This window comes from Schistocerca piceifrons, chromosome X (genome assembly GCF_021461385.2).
Source record: "Schistocerca piceifrons isolate TAMUIC-IGC-003096 chromosome X, iqSchPice1.1, whole genome shotgun sequence".
NCBI classification, from domain to species: Eukaryota; Metazoa; Arthropoda; class Insecta; order Orthoptera; family Acrididae; genus Schistocerca; species Schistocerca piceifrons.
In genome coordinates this window covers 124619240-124635005 of record NC_060149.1, presented here as the reverse complement: position 1 = coordinate 124635005, position 15766 = coordinate 124619240, and the positions used below count along the sequence as shown (strand labels likewise).

The 15766-nt window shown below is 38.6% G+C and overlaps 1 protein-coding gene across 5 annotated transcripts in view; it reads left to right on the top strand.

The window, feature by feature from the left end:
• The window catches only part of LOC124721257 (formin-binding protein 1-like), a 375448-nt gene that overhangs the window by 310063 nt on the left and 49619 nt on the right, over positions 1-15766 (top strand). For all 5 annotated transcript variants that reach the window (XM_047246130.1, XM_047246131.1, XM_047246132.1 and 2 more), the window contains exon 7: positions 2590-2811. In XM_047246130.1, the coding sequence (XP_047102086.1) occupies positions 2590-2811 (222 nt within the window). The remainder of the gene's footprint in view (positions 1-2589; positions 2812-15766) is intronic.

Below are 15766 nucleotides of genomic sequence, written 5' to 3'. Positions count from 1 at the left end.
TGTAACCATTGTTCATAACTTTGTTTTATAATGCTTATTGTCTGCTATGCTAGCTTTAGTTGTGGTTTTAATATATAGTCACTAAGATGTGACTCAATCTGCCCAGCCATGGGCAGTGAACAATGTTGACTTAGTAACAGTAAACTGCTCAGGATGTATACTGCTACATATTTTAATATAATATGGTTGTCACTGTTTCCAGTGATAGATTGCCAATCATGTAATCAAACTATAATGGGACTTTGCATCTGTTTATCTTAAATACATTGAATATGCTAGTTGAAGCTCGACTGCTAATTCTTGTTCTAGGCCTTGATCTTCTGCAGATTGTCCTGTATTTGATAAGAGTAATTTGGTGTCACAGCTTCCCTTCATGCAACAGTATCATCTGCAGACTGCCCCATGAAGACTATGGTCACCCAACAGCTCATTTTTATAAATACACACATAAAAAAAAGTTTTGCATCACCTCTGTTTCGAGAGCTCTGGAACCAGTACAGAAAATTGGAATAGAGATCAACATAAACATCATTACCGCTCTTTTTATTGCTCATGAAAACCACACATTGCATGTCGTACCACCATACAGCGAGACCTTCAGAGGTGGTGGTCCAGATTTCTGTACACACCGGTACCTCTAATACCCAGTAGCATGTCCTCTTTCATTGATGCATGCCTTTATTCATCATGGCATACTATCCACAAGTTCATCAAGGAACTGTTGGTCCAGATTGTCCCACTCCTCAACGTCGATTCGGTGTTGATCCCTCAGAGTGGTTGGTGGGTAACGTTGCCCATAAACAGCCCGTTTCAATCCATCCCAGGTATGTTAGATAGGGTTCATGTCAGGAGAACATGCTGGCCACTCTAGTCAAGCGGTGTCGTTATCCTGAAGGAAGTCATTCACTAGATGTACATGATAGGGGTGCGAATCGTCGTCAATGGAGACAAATGCCTCGCTAATATACTGCTGATACAATTGCACTATTGGTCGGAGGATGGTATTCACATATCGTACAGCCGTTACGGCACTTCCATGACCACCAGCAGCGTTCGTCGGCCCCACATAATGTGCCACCCCAAAACAGCAGGGAACCTTCACCCTGCTGCACTCGCTGGACAGTATGTCTAAGGTGTTCAGCCTCACCGGGTTGCCTCCAAACACATCTCAGACGATTGTCTGGTTGAAGGCATATCCAACACTCATTGGTGGAGAGAACATGATGCCAATCCCAAGCGGTCCATTCGGCATGTTGTTGGGCCCATCTATACGGAGCTGCATGGTGTCGTGGTTTCAAAGATGGACCTCGTCATGGACGTTGGGAGTGAAGTTGTGCATCATTCAGCCTATTGTCCACAGTTTGAGTTGTAACGCGATGTCCTGCGGCTGCACCAAAAGCATTATTCAACATGGTGGTGTTGCTATCAGGGTTCCTCCAAGCCATAATTCTTAGGTAATGGTCATCCACTGCATTAGTAGCCCTTGGGCGGTCTGAGCGAGGCATTTCATCAAGAGTTCTTGTCTCTCTGTATCTCCTCCATGTCCGAACAACATCGCTTTGGTTCACTCCGAGATGCCTGGACACTTCCTTTGTTGAGAGCCCTTACTGGCACAAAGTAACAATGCGGATGCGATCAAAGCATGGTGTTGACAGTCTAGTCATGGTTGAACTACAGACAACATGAGCCGCGTACCTCCTTCCTCGTGGAATGACTGGAACTGATTGGCTGTCGGACCCCCTCCATCTAATTGGCACTGTTCATGCATGGTTGTTTACATCTTTGGGTGGGTTTAGTGACACCTCTGAACAGTCAAAGGGACTGTGTCTGTGATACAATATCCACTGTCAACGTCTATCTTCCCGAGTTCTGGGAACTGGGGTGATGCAAACTCTTTTTTTTTTTTGTATATATTATGAACAATCCATAACACACCCTTTGATATATCTGTAACTGCTTTCACATCTGATCTTTTGTACAAAGAACTTGCTGACTACTTTTTTGCCTGGAAGTCATCAATCAGTACAATCGCAAAGCTAGTTTATATTTCATAAGCTTGCATTTCGTTCTCTAAACATTACAGAAGTTGAGTAACATGGGGCATCACTGCAGGTCTCATTATCTAATGCATCTAGGATCTTGTGTACAAGTAAGGAAAGGTGTGTTACCTGAGATTGCTGTGTGAGGAACCTATGTTGATTTCTGCTGAGATTCTTTGTATCCATAATCCAAGCAAAAACATATTCCAAAATTCTCCAACAGATTGATGCTAGTCATATGTTCCTGTAGTTAAGGACATTTATCTGATGGCCTTTCTTGAAAATAGAAATGATTTTCACATTTTTCCGATCTTTTGAAATGCTTTGTTGTAGCAATGATGTAGGTACTGTATTATAAATTGTTGCTTAAAAAAAAGCTAGGTCTTCACCAAACACACGCTCTACTGTTCATGTACATTCTAGTTAATTATATGATTCTTGTGTACCAGTGTGTATTTAGGTGCTAAGGAAAAGTTGAATAGTTGTGAAATTTACCAATATTGATGTTATGCACTTTCTGTCACTGAATAAGGTAATATGTGTGTTTCAGGACACACAACTTGTAATAGAAAGGTATAAATCGGGGTTTCAACCCCCAGAAGACATACCTTTTGAAGACCTGAGTGCAATTAAAAGTGGTGAAATGCCACCACCAATAAACCCTGTACCTATTACCACTCTTAGGCCTGAAGCTATGACAGTGAAAGGAACTATGTCATCTGGGAAACTTAAGAAAAGAGTGGGATTGTTTGGGATCTTCAGTTCCACTAAGGTATGATTAATTACTCTGTAATATTGTCTACAACTGCACTTAGTTGTAAATTTTGTTAAGTAGCTGAAAGGTGTACTGGTTTCATCCAATGAAAATGTTGTATTTTTTTCTACATTTCTTGAGCTGCATGCTTTAGATTTTAACATTTATTGTAAAATCAAGTGCATTAATAGTAGATAGGTGCTGGAATGTGTCAAAGGTTTTGGTTATAAGCATGAATACATTCATGTTTATTTTTAATTTTTTTAAAAACATGAAGTTAACATAATCCATTGTGATTTTGTATTTATATGGATGAATATGTGGCTCACTGAATTATAATTATTTTGAAAAGGGATACTGATCTTGCCAAATGTGAGAAATTGTATAATTTTTTACATGGAGGGCAGCAACAGTGCAAAAAGTCATCATTAATTGTTGTTTTCTAGTTAGGTTTTCAAATAATTAGTCCACTCTTATATGATGGATGAAAGTTTATCAGCTTTGGTCTTTGCTCATCATTTAGCTGGCAGTTCTCTAGTTTGACTAGATGTCTACATTACACTGTAGCTGGAGACCACAACAGATGAATTCACAAGTATGCATTAGATTCCTGACCTGCCTGTGTTGTTTGGCAAATACAGGTGATTTCTCGTGAACTATTAAATGTTCCTGATGACAGTAGTATAGTGATAATGAAGTTCAAACTTGACCACAATGCTTGTTTTTTCTGACACACAGCTTCTATTGTTAATCCAATGTAAGACGCATCAACAGAGAAAACTGTAAATAGTATTTCTGTGAAAGTTCTAGTATTCTATTTTTGAAGAGAAACTGAAAGTTTATTGCTAACATAAATACAATTGCAAAAATTACCAACTTAAAGACATAATTATAAGATGAAATAACAGAAGTCAAATTATCTGAGATAAAACTTGTGTGATATTAAAATATAGTCTTTTCATGAAGTTGTGAATGCTAAAGGAAAAATAATTACAGTAATCAGCTGTTGGTTTAAAATTTTCTGTTAAGAACATTGCAATATTGTTGTATCTGAGATACATTTTAGCAAATGATTGGTATTTTATGCACATTTAAAGTGTTATTGCAGAGCATAAATAAATAAATACATACAATAATTATTCAAATATATTCAGGGGCATAACCACAAAGGTATTACTCAAAAGTAGGAGATAAAGCTTGACAGTTGAGAAATTTCCACATTAAACTTGTTCAGTATGCTGTAAATAGCTTGAAGGCAGTTACTTAATGTAACTTGTTAACCTAACTTCTACTATGGGTACAAGTCTGATTACAGTCCACTTTCCCTGCCACACCACAAAAATGAACCCAAAAATTCTAATTATTCTGTCAGCCACAGGGGTAACAACAAAACTGACTCTAAACAGGACACACACTATTGTGTCAGTGATATCCAAAATATGTAATTTCATACTTTGTCAGGTTAAAGTACAGTAGAGCCCCAGTTATCTGGATGAGTTGGGAGCGGATCCGATCCGTATAAGCAAATATATGGATAAATCATGAAAACAGGTCATTCATTGTGGGTTTATATAAAGATGATGTGACTTACCAAACGAAAGCGCTGGCAGGTCGAAAGACGCACAAGCGTACACACAAAATTCAAGCTTTCACAACAAACTGTTGCCTCATCAGGAAAGAGGGAAGGAGAGGGAAAGACGAAAGGATGTGGGTTTTAAGGGAGAGGGTAAGGAGTCATTCCAATCCCGGGAGCGGAAAGACTTACCTTAGGGGGAAAAAAGGATGGGTATACACTCGTACACACACACATATCCATCCACACATATACAGACACAAGCAGACATATTTAAAGACAAAGAGTTTGGGCAGAGATGTCAGTCGAGGCGGAAGTGCAGAGGCAAAGATGTTGTTGAATGACAGGTGAGGTATGAGTGGCGGCAACTTGAAATTAGCGGAGATTGAGACCTGGTGGGTAACGGGAAGAGAGGATATATTGAAGCGCAAGTTCCCATCTCCGGAGTTCGGATAGGTTGGTGTTGGTGGGAAGTATCCAGATAACCCGGACGGTGTAACACTGTGCCAAGATGTGCTGGCCGTGCACCAAGGCATGTTTAGCCACAGGGTGATCCTCATTACCAACAAACACTGTCTGCCTGTGTCCATTCATGCGAATGGAGAGTTTGTTGCTGGTCATTCCCACATAGAATGCATCACAGTGTAGGGAGGCCAGTTGGTAAATCACGTGGGTGCTTTCACACGTGGCTCTGCCTTTGATCGTGTACACCTTCCGGGTTACAGGAACTGGAGTAGGTGGTGGTGGGAGGGTGCATGGGACAGGTTTTACACCGGGGGTGGTTACAAGGATAGGAGCCAGAGGGTAGGGAAGGTGGTTTGGGGATTTCATAGGGATGAACTAACAGGTTACGAAGGTTAGGTGGACGGCAGAAAGACACTCTTGGAGGAGTGGGGAGGATTTCATGAAGGATGGATCTCATTTCAGGGCAGGATTTGAGGAAGTCGTATCCCTGCTGGAGAGCCACATTCAGAGTCTGGTCCAGTCACGGAAAGTATCCTGTCACAAGTGGGACACTTTTGTGGTTCTTCTGTGGGAGGTTCTGGGTTTGAGGGGATGAGGAAGTGGCTCTGGTTATTTGCTTCTGTACCAGGTCGGGAGGGTAGTTACGGGATGCGAAAGCTGTTGTCAGGTTGTTGGTGTAATGGTTCAGGAATTCCGGACTGGAGCAGATTCGTTTGCCACGAAGACCAAGGCTGTAGGGAAGGGACCGCTTGATGTGGAATGGGTGGCAGCTGTCATAATGCAGGTACTGTTGCTTGTTGGTGGGTTTGATGTGGACAGACGTGTGAAGCTGGCCATTGGACAGATGGAGGTCAACGTCAAGGAAAGTGGCATGGGATTTGGAGTAGGACCAGGTGAATCTGATGGAACCAAAGGAGTTGAGGTTGGAGAGGAAATTCTGGAGTTGTTCTTCACTGTGAGTCCAGATCATGAAGATGTCATCAATAAATCTGTACCAAACTTTGGGTTGGCAGGCCTGGGTAACCAAGAAGGCTTCCTCTAGGCGACCCATGAATAGGTTGGCGTACGAGGGGGCCATCCTGGTACCCATGGCTGTTCCCTTTAATTGTTGCTATGTCTGGCCTTCAAAAGTGAAGAAGTTGTGGGTCAGGATGAAGCTGGCTAAGGTAATGAGGAAAGAGGTTTTAGGTAGGTGTGAAAGGATATGCTCCATTGCAGCGAGGCCTTGGACGTGCGGAATATTTGTGTATAAGGAAGTGGCATCGATGGTTACAAGGATGGTTTCCGGGGGTAACAGATTGGGTAAGGATTCCAGGCGTTCGAGAAAGTGGTTGGTGTCTTTGATGAAGGATGGGAGACTGCATGTAATGGGTTGAAGGTGTTGATCTACGTAGGCAGAGATACGTTCTGTGGGGGCTTGGTAACCAGCTACAATGTGGCGGCCGGGATGATTGGGTTTGTGAATTTTAGGAAGAAGGTAGGGGTGCGGGGTGTCGGTGGTGTCAGGAGGTTGATGGAGTCAGGTGAAAGGTTTTGCAGGGGGCCTAAGGTTCTGAGGATTCCTTGAAGCTCCGCCTGGACATCGGGAATGGGATTACATTGGCAAACTTTGTATGTGGTGTTGTCTGAAAGCTGACACAGTCCCCCAGCCACATACTCCCGACGATCAAGTGCCACGGTCGTCGAACCCTTGTCCGCCGGAAGAATGACGATGGATCGGTCAGCCTTCAGATCAAGGATAGCCTGGGCTTCAGCAGTGGTGATGTTGGGAGTAGGATTAAGGTTTTTTAAGAAGGATTGAGATGCAAGGCTGGAAGTCAGAAATTCCTGGAAGGTTTGGAGAGGGTGATTTTGAGGAAGAGGAGGTGGGTCCCGCTGCGACGGAGGACGGAACTGTTCCAGGCAGGGTTCAATTTGGATGGTGTCCTGGGGAGTTGGATCATTGGGAGTAGGATTAGGATCATTTTTCTTCATGGCAAAGTGATATTTCCAGTAGAGAGTACGAGAGTAGGACAGTAAATCTTTGACGAGGGCTGTTTGGTTGAATCTTCAGCAATTTTCGTGCAGCCAAGTCTCGCATCCACTTGATGGTTAGGAGCTGCATGTGGTCATGCTCAAGTTGCTGCTCCATTCATTTTAGTACAGTGCCAAGATATGCAAACATTCATTAGCTGATGGTCCTGCATCTGGTTCAGTGACAGTGTCATCCTCCTGGCCATCAGTTTCTTTTCTCACACTTGGAATGATTTTGTTGGCACTGAGAACATGGAATCCAGTATCAAAAGAATTAATAGGAAGCCACTTGCCTATATCCTCTGTGGTTTCCTGTAGAGTAAGCACAGTGCAGCATGGTAACATGGTCTTTACTAACCTTATAGCCAGGAGTTCTAGTTTATTTTTCGGAAGATAAAATTGTTTCAGGCAAAGCCTTCCAAATGAGGCGTGTTTCGTCTGTGTTGTATAAAAATTCAGGGTCATAAGATTCTGCTTCAACTTAGAACTTTTCAATAATTTTCTGCTGATAGTTTTTCACCACTTAAATCCAACCCATGAATATTGTGCCTTGTCTTCAAAGTCTGTAGCCAGCCATTGCTCGTTTTAAATGAAGACAAACTGTTGATTTTCTTGGCTAAAAGTTTCGGTGTTTTGCTAATAATTGACTCTGAAAGAGGGTTTCCCTGTGCTTGCTGGAGCAAAAACTACTCGATTGCGGCATCATCAAACTCTTTGTTGTTTTTGTCACTTTTCTTGACTAACTCCCATCTTCATTCTCGAGGACAGAAACAAATTTTAAAATTAAAGACCTGTTTTTTTATGTCTGAAATTGTTGATGTTCCAATGCTGAACACTTCATCTAACTGTTTAGCACTCATGTGTTTATCTAATTGTTCAAATATTTTTATTTTGTCTGCCAATGATAAGACAGCTGCCACACAATAGATTAAAAGACAAACATAAAACAAAACAAAAGACTCAGAAGATGGATTGTATAGTGATGTATCAGCACAGTTACGATCACAACACAGACAGATGTAGGCCGCACTGAATGATGGGCATCACAAACGCAACAATGTGCGTGTGTGTTAATTGTTCACTGGAAGATTTTGTCTTTGATACATTTGCTGTGGATTGATTTTAGAACAATAAAAAACATACAGTATACTATTATATACTCTAATAACTATTGAACAAAACCTACAGTTTTAGTCATACAGTATCAGTTTCCTTTTCCTCAAAGTGATGTGGATAATTGGTGTTCAGGATAGTTGGAGTTCTACTGTACTGTTAATGATCTGTCCAATTTGTCACAGATTGATGATGTATATTGTCACACATGCCTTTGTTTTCCCATTTAACATGTCATGATCTCTTGTAATCTTTGGAAACACACACAAATGTGTGTGCTCTTAGAATTCTACTACTAATTGTTTGTAATTAGTTATAAATTTGTTTTTTATTGAACTTGTAAAGAATGTTACAACTTCGCTAGATTTCCATAGAAACCATTCTTTAACTCCCATACCGTACAGGAAGAATCACAGCTGCCAACAAATGTTGCACACAAAATACTCAGTAGGGGAGAAAAAGAAAATTCTTGGAATGTGTAAGGGTTTAGTTCCTCTTGTGTTTGCTTACACATCAATATTAACTGTTGTAAATAGTTTTTAAGCATTCAAACCATTCAGTGCTTGTCCCTAGTGACATCTGTTTTATAATGTTGCTTATCAAATGTTACATTGTAGTTTTGTGTGTATAACTTGTATGATATTGCATTATACTTTGCACTCGCTGCCACTTCTGCCATTGATACTCTGCTCACAATATCTCTTTCGTATGCGCTACTAGGGGTATTTGTAAAATTGAATGGTATTACCTTATTTAATTTGCCTTTCTTTCAGAATAATTACCTCTATTATTTGATCTTTATATACTTGGAAAGCACTCATAAAACCATTTTTGCAAATTTCTTCTGCAAGCTTGGTAATTTAATCATTGTTATCCCCACTGCCCCCTGCTATTTAGCAATAGAAAACTCCTTTCCATAAAGTTGAATGCTCCCTTGTGAATGCATAGTGAAATTGTGATCATACAGGGGGATGCTCACATATTTGGGCTGCTGGAGCTAAATACGCAGTACACATTTTTGACAGATTTTCTAAAGAACTAATGATGAGGTGTTTTGGTGAACTGTTGTGTTCAACTCCTCTGCAGCTTATAGATAACATTATTCTGAATAAAGGTTCAGAGGAAATGTTTCCCAAGGCTTTAGCACCACGTGTTTCAGTACTCCTGTTATGATATAGAAAATGCCCCCTTATCTTTTTAATGGACTGGAAATTTTTGTCCAAGACACTTCGACATTTGTTCTTAAATTTACACTTCTTTTTTAGTGGCTTGGATGAAAAATTATAATGTCTGTTTACAGTTTTGTTATTTAAGTGGTGTTACAGAATGTTGTTAATTACAAGTGCAGACCTGCCTAAAAATTTATTTACATGTTAGTATGACATACATACATTTCTTTTTCCAAAATCTGACATACTCCAATAAAATGCTATTCATTGGCCAATGAAGAAGAGGAGCAGTGTTGTTATTACTCATCTGAGCTTCTGTGAACCATATGGTTATGATAGTGTGTCGTGTGTTGCAAATGACAGTTGTAGCAGACTAGACAGTAAAAAAAAATGGAGGTTTTGACTGGAATAGTAATAGCTAAGGCTTAGATTACAGTGCATGTATGTACAAATTTAAATATACACAATTAAATGGTCTATATGGAACCTCAGAACTACCAAACTTTTTAGTATCTTTTGTACAAACTAAAATGTGAAAAATTTACCCCAGTGGGAAACAGACTTTACTGCCTGATACAGGACTGTTTCCTTCAGCACAGCTGTTAGTTTCCTTGCTGCAACCAATGATAGATCAACAGTTTCTTCACACAATTTATTCTGTATTCTGGAGCATGATATACCACTGATAGCTGTTAACCACTTCTAGATTCCACTTTCTCCTCCTGAAAACAGAATAAATAAAATTAATGAATCTATTGTCACATAAAAAGGGCAGGGGGTTGCAAACCTGAAAATCTTGGAATTCTTAAAATATGCAGTGGTTCCCATTAAGAAAGTCCACAACTGTGTGATATTCTGATACCCATGCCCTTTAAGATAAGATTTTTAGACGTTGAAGGTCCACTCCAACTGAAAGATGATACTGTGATTTGGTTGCAGTTACTGAAAAAATTTAAAATATTTTCCTGATTTACCAGCTGTTACGACGACTGTATTGATTCTCACTTCTACCAACAATTACCTCTTTGATTTGTATACTTGGTGACCTTCCCCCCCCCCAACTACCAATGCAAACTTCTTCACCATGGCCCACCCAGCATTCTAGTTTCACAAAGTTCACATCAGTACTCAATTCCACATACTACTGTACCTGTTGTAGTCAACTGCCCACAGATGATCCCATTACTAGACTGAAAAATGCCTTCTGCATCCATTGTCTCCAATGCCATAGCTATTTTTCAGTGCTTCTTAGTGCCTGTCAAAAATCACCCTCAAACAAAATTTGGCCTGTAGTCACAGTTTGTAGTGTGTCAGAATTATTCGTCAGACAGATAAACAATGAATCATTTTCACTATCTCCACTTTTAGTAGTAATCTCCATTATGAGCTCTTACTTTATAGAAGCTGGCTGCAATAACCCTCTGTATGAGCTCCTAAGTTTCAGAAGCTCCCATTAATGTATTGTGAAAACATGATAGCTATAGTTAAAAGGAAAATGGAACAGCTTTCTAGCTGTAATTCCACACTGCTGCACTTACCTTCCAGTACATTTAGATGGAGTTAAAACTATATGTTATAGAACAGTAGCCTGAAAACGTCAAACAGTAACCAAAATTTCAGTGTATTGTAATGTATTAAAACAAATTGCTGCCTCAGAATTTGTGATCTTAACAGCATATTATAAACATTCCTAATTCATTCATTGCGAAAGAAAGAAAAGGAACAATAAGGAAAAATGCCCAATAGATTGCATGAAGCTACTAAAAATAGAAGCTCTCCATATGATTTTCTGTCACATCTTCCACAGTCACATTTATGGGATACATGTAATACATCAATATCTTCATCTATGTTTCTAAAGAATTTCTGTCTCCCTTCCCACATTTTTATTTATTTTTGAGTGTACTCTTCATCTCAGGGCTTGGTGTATGCATTATATAAGCAAAATCTGATGTTAATTTCTGTCATTTGACATGCACTCTTCAGTCTGACACTTACACACTTTCATGGGTGTGTGCCCTATGCTGACAGTCAGCATTCTGTACTGTACATAATGCTATCTCAGCCAGAAAGTAAATAAATGTAGTTAAGAGAAGCAGGTGTGGGAGGAGAAAAGTGCGTGCTGCATCTGTTTATCTATTGCTGAAATTAGACTGACTGTCGGATTGATATCTGTAGCTTAAAAGATCATCTTCATTGTTACCACTTCTGTGTACCCTGCTTCTGTTGTTTAAATAAAAAGTAAATAACGGAACCTCTATTGGGACAGTAATTTGACATGCCAGCTCACTAACATATGCAGTTTGTTATTTTAGTGGCTGTTTGATGTCATGACCAAGCTCATGGGCAGACAGCATAAATTTTCCCCTAAAATTGTCTGTGCAGCACCCACTCTAACATGTATGTGTACACTCGTAGCAGAGACGTATGGTAGAGGTAACGTTTAAGTGTGCTTGTTGGCACCTTGTTACGTAGGGTGAGGGAAATCTCTCTGACAAGAATACCATGGGTACTGGCTAGGAACCTCCATTAACCTAGTGTTGACAGTAAGTAGATCTGCCTTCTTAGGCCTTTTGTCCACACTCACTACATGTATGCTTCAGCTGCACTACCTCCGCAAGGTTCCCCCTGGGCACTGATCGATGGCTTTGTTATGGTTGAAACCTAAAGGCAGGGCATGGAACTGCTAACATGTTCGATCTGTTTAATTCCTTGGTACAGTTTGCGATGAACCAGGGTTAGCAGAAACTGAAATGGTAAGTAGATATTCCTTTGCAGCATCTTCATATTGCTTCAGTTTTCCCCTTTTGAATTAAGCTCATAGCTAAGAAAACCAAAGTTGCTGTAGAAAAGGAAAGCTTAGTGTATGGGTGGTACGTGGATTTGTTAATGACAACTGGATTCTTCATTGAAAAGTGTTCCTTTTCACTATATTGTAGCTGTGACTTCTTTCTGACGAAAGTATTTAGGTATGGAGAATTATGACCAATGAAAAAAAAAGACATTTTGTTTTAGTCTCTCATATTATTCAGTCTTGCTGTAGTAAGGTGCCTGATAGGTAAAAGAATGTACCTCTTTTTCCTCTTTCTGTTTCAAATCCAACTATTATTACAATATTCCAGTTTTAGTGCTTACTATTAAAAGTTTTCTGTATTATGTTAATATAGATCTGATGTTTTTATCTGCGTTCCATGAGCTTAATCAACATTGTGAATGATTTCCGAGGTTTTGAGAGGTGTCCGATTTTTATAAACTAAATGTATTTAGACAGTAAGAATGCAAAACAAGGAAATCGAGTAGTTTGTGTGTTGAATAATTTGTTACCGAGGCTGATAACTATTTTCAGTGTTTTACTTCATGAATAAAATGGAAAAAAATACTGCACAAATTTGAGTGTCATTTTAAGACACCTTTATTTTAATCTTTTATTGCTTTTTATTGAGAAATTATGTATAATTTGTGAAAAGTATGGAGTTACAGTCAGCCGATTTGGTCCTGTTAAAAGTGTGGTACTCTTGTTTTAAACAAAGTTTCCAAATTTGGAGAGGCTATAGTTTGTGATATGGGTAATTTTTTTTATTGAAGAAATGCACTATAAGGAATGTGAGAGTATGTAAAAATGCTTTAAAATGTTTGGCTTAATATCCTTCAATAGCTGTCTTTCCATTTATTCAAATGGCAGTATGTGCCAGGTTTAAAGAACATGAACCACTACTTGATTTTAAAATGAACTTGAGTCAAAGAGAATGATTCCATGTTTATGAAATTTGTTTAAATTTATTGATATGTGGCTGTATTGTGTAGAGCTGGGAGGGGGGGGGGGTTGAGGGAGGGAGGGGGGTGTATAGCATTACTACCTGTGTGTAGATTGCTGACTGAGGGAAGCAGAAATCCTCATAGTTGATGGACTACAGCTTATGCCGTGACAAGCGCATAGATACATTGTTGTTTTTAATTGTTTTAGTCCTGTGGGAGATGCACTCTTCAACACTTGATTAATTTATTACAGAGGCCAAACTGAGTCTGGTTCGCTAAACTGTTCTGTTGTGTGTTGCGTAACTGAGTCACTGCGTGAAAAGTTCACTGTTACAAGCACAGCAATGAAATGTGTCTTATTATAGTAGATTCCTTATTTCAGACCATGAGTTGTTTGCTGAAAAATGTTTACCTTTTATCCCTGTAGAACTAATTTAATTTCAAAAATGTTGTTGGCACCCTGTGCACTGTTTTTTTTGTATAGTTTTCAAGGTAAAAGTAAAAAAAAAAGGAAAAAGAAACAAGAAACCCACCTGAAGGACAGTGTCCATAATTAAGTGGGCTACCTAACTAGCTACATTGCCAGTGTAATATGGATGAACTAAGACATTTGTGTCGTCATAACTCTGTTGCAGATATCCCGTGGTACATCCTTTAATCCTGTCTGTTTCAAGTTGTGTATGAAAACTGTAAGCCATTTTGTCAGTTACTTTACTGGTATTTCACCTTTTTGTTCCTCTAGTTCCCAGTAAGCTTTCTTGTAATATTCCAGCTACTTCATTCAAATAATGCTATTCTGCACCTGCTACTACTTTTTCTGCTCCCTGGCTATCAAAACCATAAATATATGCTGCTACTGGATGCATATTTCATTTGTTCCACTTTATACAGTTGCTTTGGTTGCACTGTTAATTACCAAAAATGTTTAGTAAATGTCTGTCTGTCTGTCCTGGAAATCTCTCTGTATATCAAGTATATTTGGAATTTCGTTGTTACAGATTTGCAGAAACGTTCTTTTATTTTCTACAAATTGTCTACATAGCATGTGCTTGAATTAAGTGTTGAACGTTTTGTGCTTCCTCTTCATTTGACGTGCAAGTCGTCAAGAATTATTTCCGCAAGTAATATTTTCATGCATCATGTCAGTTAGGAGAAAGAACTATTATGCTCTTTGCAATAACAGTTTTCTTGTAATGATAGTGTTGTTCAGTATGATTAATTTAATAGATGTTTTATTCGATGTTCTTTCTTTCAAAAAAATTTCTTTTCATTTTAACCCACATTTGAATTTTGCTGTGAGTGCAGTGTCATTTGTAAATGCTTTCCTGATACTGGTATGAAAGTTATAGTACATTATAAAGGAAAATATGAAATGTATCTGTCAAAAGGCTTTAAATATATGGATAAGGGATCTTCATTCCAGCATCAGAACAGGGTCTGAGGACATAGCTTTACTATGATATGTACCATGGTTAAGTACAATAAAATATCTTCTTATACAGAGCAGATTATGAAAACAGTTCCACAATAAACATGAGAGAGACAGATTATCAAAAGCATCAGACAAACATAATATTATTGTTGTTTGGCAAAACATTGCTTAATCTAAATTTTTTTAGTGTGTGCTATGGTGCAGAAGCATCCTATTGCACTGTTCATTGTTTTGGTATTTGAGATCAAATAGATAGTATTAGTTTTGTGGTTCATGTTGTTGTTTCTCAGGTTTGTGATTTTTTTTTTAATGGGTAAGATGTATTAGTGTGAATATTGTAGTAAAGGAAAACAGGATAATGTTATAATTAAGCTCCCAGTTTGCAAAGTGATTGAGATGAGTGGTGTAACAGAAATTTGGTTACATCAATAAGGATTTTTTAAGGTTATGTGACAAGTTTGTTTTGTTCAAGTTGAATGTTGATCGAATTCGAGTAAAAAATAAAATAAAAATTTAGTGCAAATTTACATTTCATACGCAATCTGTGGCTAGACGTGCAATGTGAAATTGTTTCAATTTGTTGCTGCCATCATGCTGAGCTGTATAAAGATATTTTAGTTTGCTTGGGGTTAGTGTCCTCGATTAGTGCCTTAGATATTTGTTAAACAGCATAGAAAGACCACAAGGTAGGTTTTAGTTTCTGCTATTAGATTCATGACATATTTTTGATAATTACCATATGCATGGATTAATGTGTGCATTCATTTACCTGCCTAGAAGTAGATTCAAAACTGTGTGACAGATGAAGTATGCTGCATGATATTAGGCAGTTTTAAATACACAGAAATGCTAAGTGGATATAGTACTGTGAAATACCCATGACTTTGGTAGTATGGACTCTTCTGCATCATTTCATTTTAGACCACTATAATGTGAATTATCTGTTGTGAGAGATGTTTTCTTTGGTGTCTTTTCTAGTATTGTGTATCTGTGATAACTAAGCAGCATTTTAGCTGCATGTATCATGGCATTCTTTTCACACATTCTCATCAGAGTTGTAGATGATGAGAAGAAAGTAATTTTTCCATGAACATTAGACTTAATTTTAATTAATTTGTTTATTTTTCTTTTTCTTTCCTGTATGTTCTTTCTTTGGTGACTGGTTGCCTTGGACATCATGCCATTTCAGTAAGTATTGAGGCAGTGACACTTTCCTGTGCTGTGTCTTGGTACTGAATGTCTTGTGGCATGATGTTTGCAGCATGCTTCTTTGGTTTGCTAATATGTGAAGTTGTTAGCTTGTGGTTCATATGAAGTGATTTGTAGGCTTCCCCTCACGTTTGTCCTCAATTTGATAATTTGCCATAATCGTGTAGTCACCGCAAGAAGCTAATACACATGGCTTAAACAACAGCAGTAATATCTTACACTTCATGTTCTACAGTGCCACGA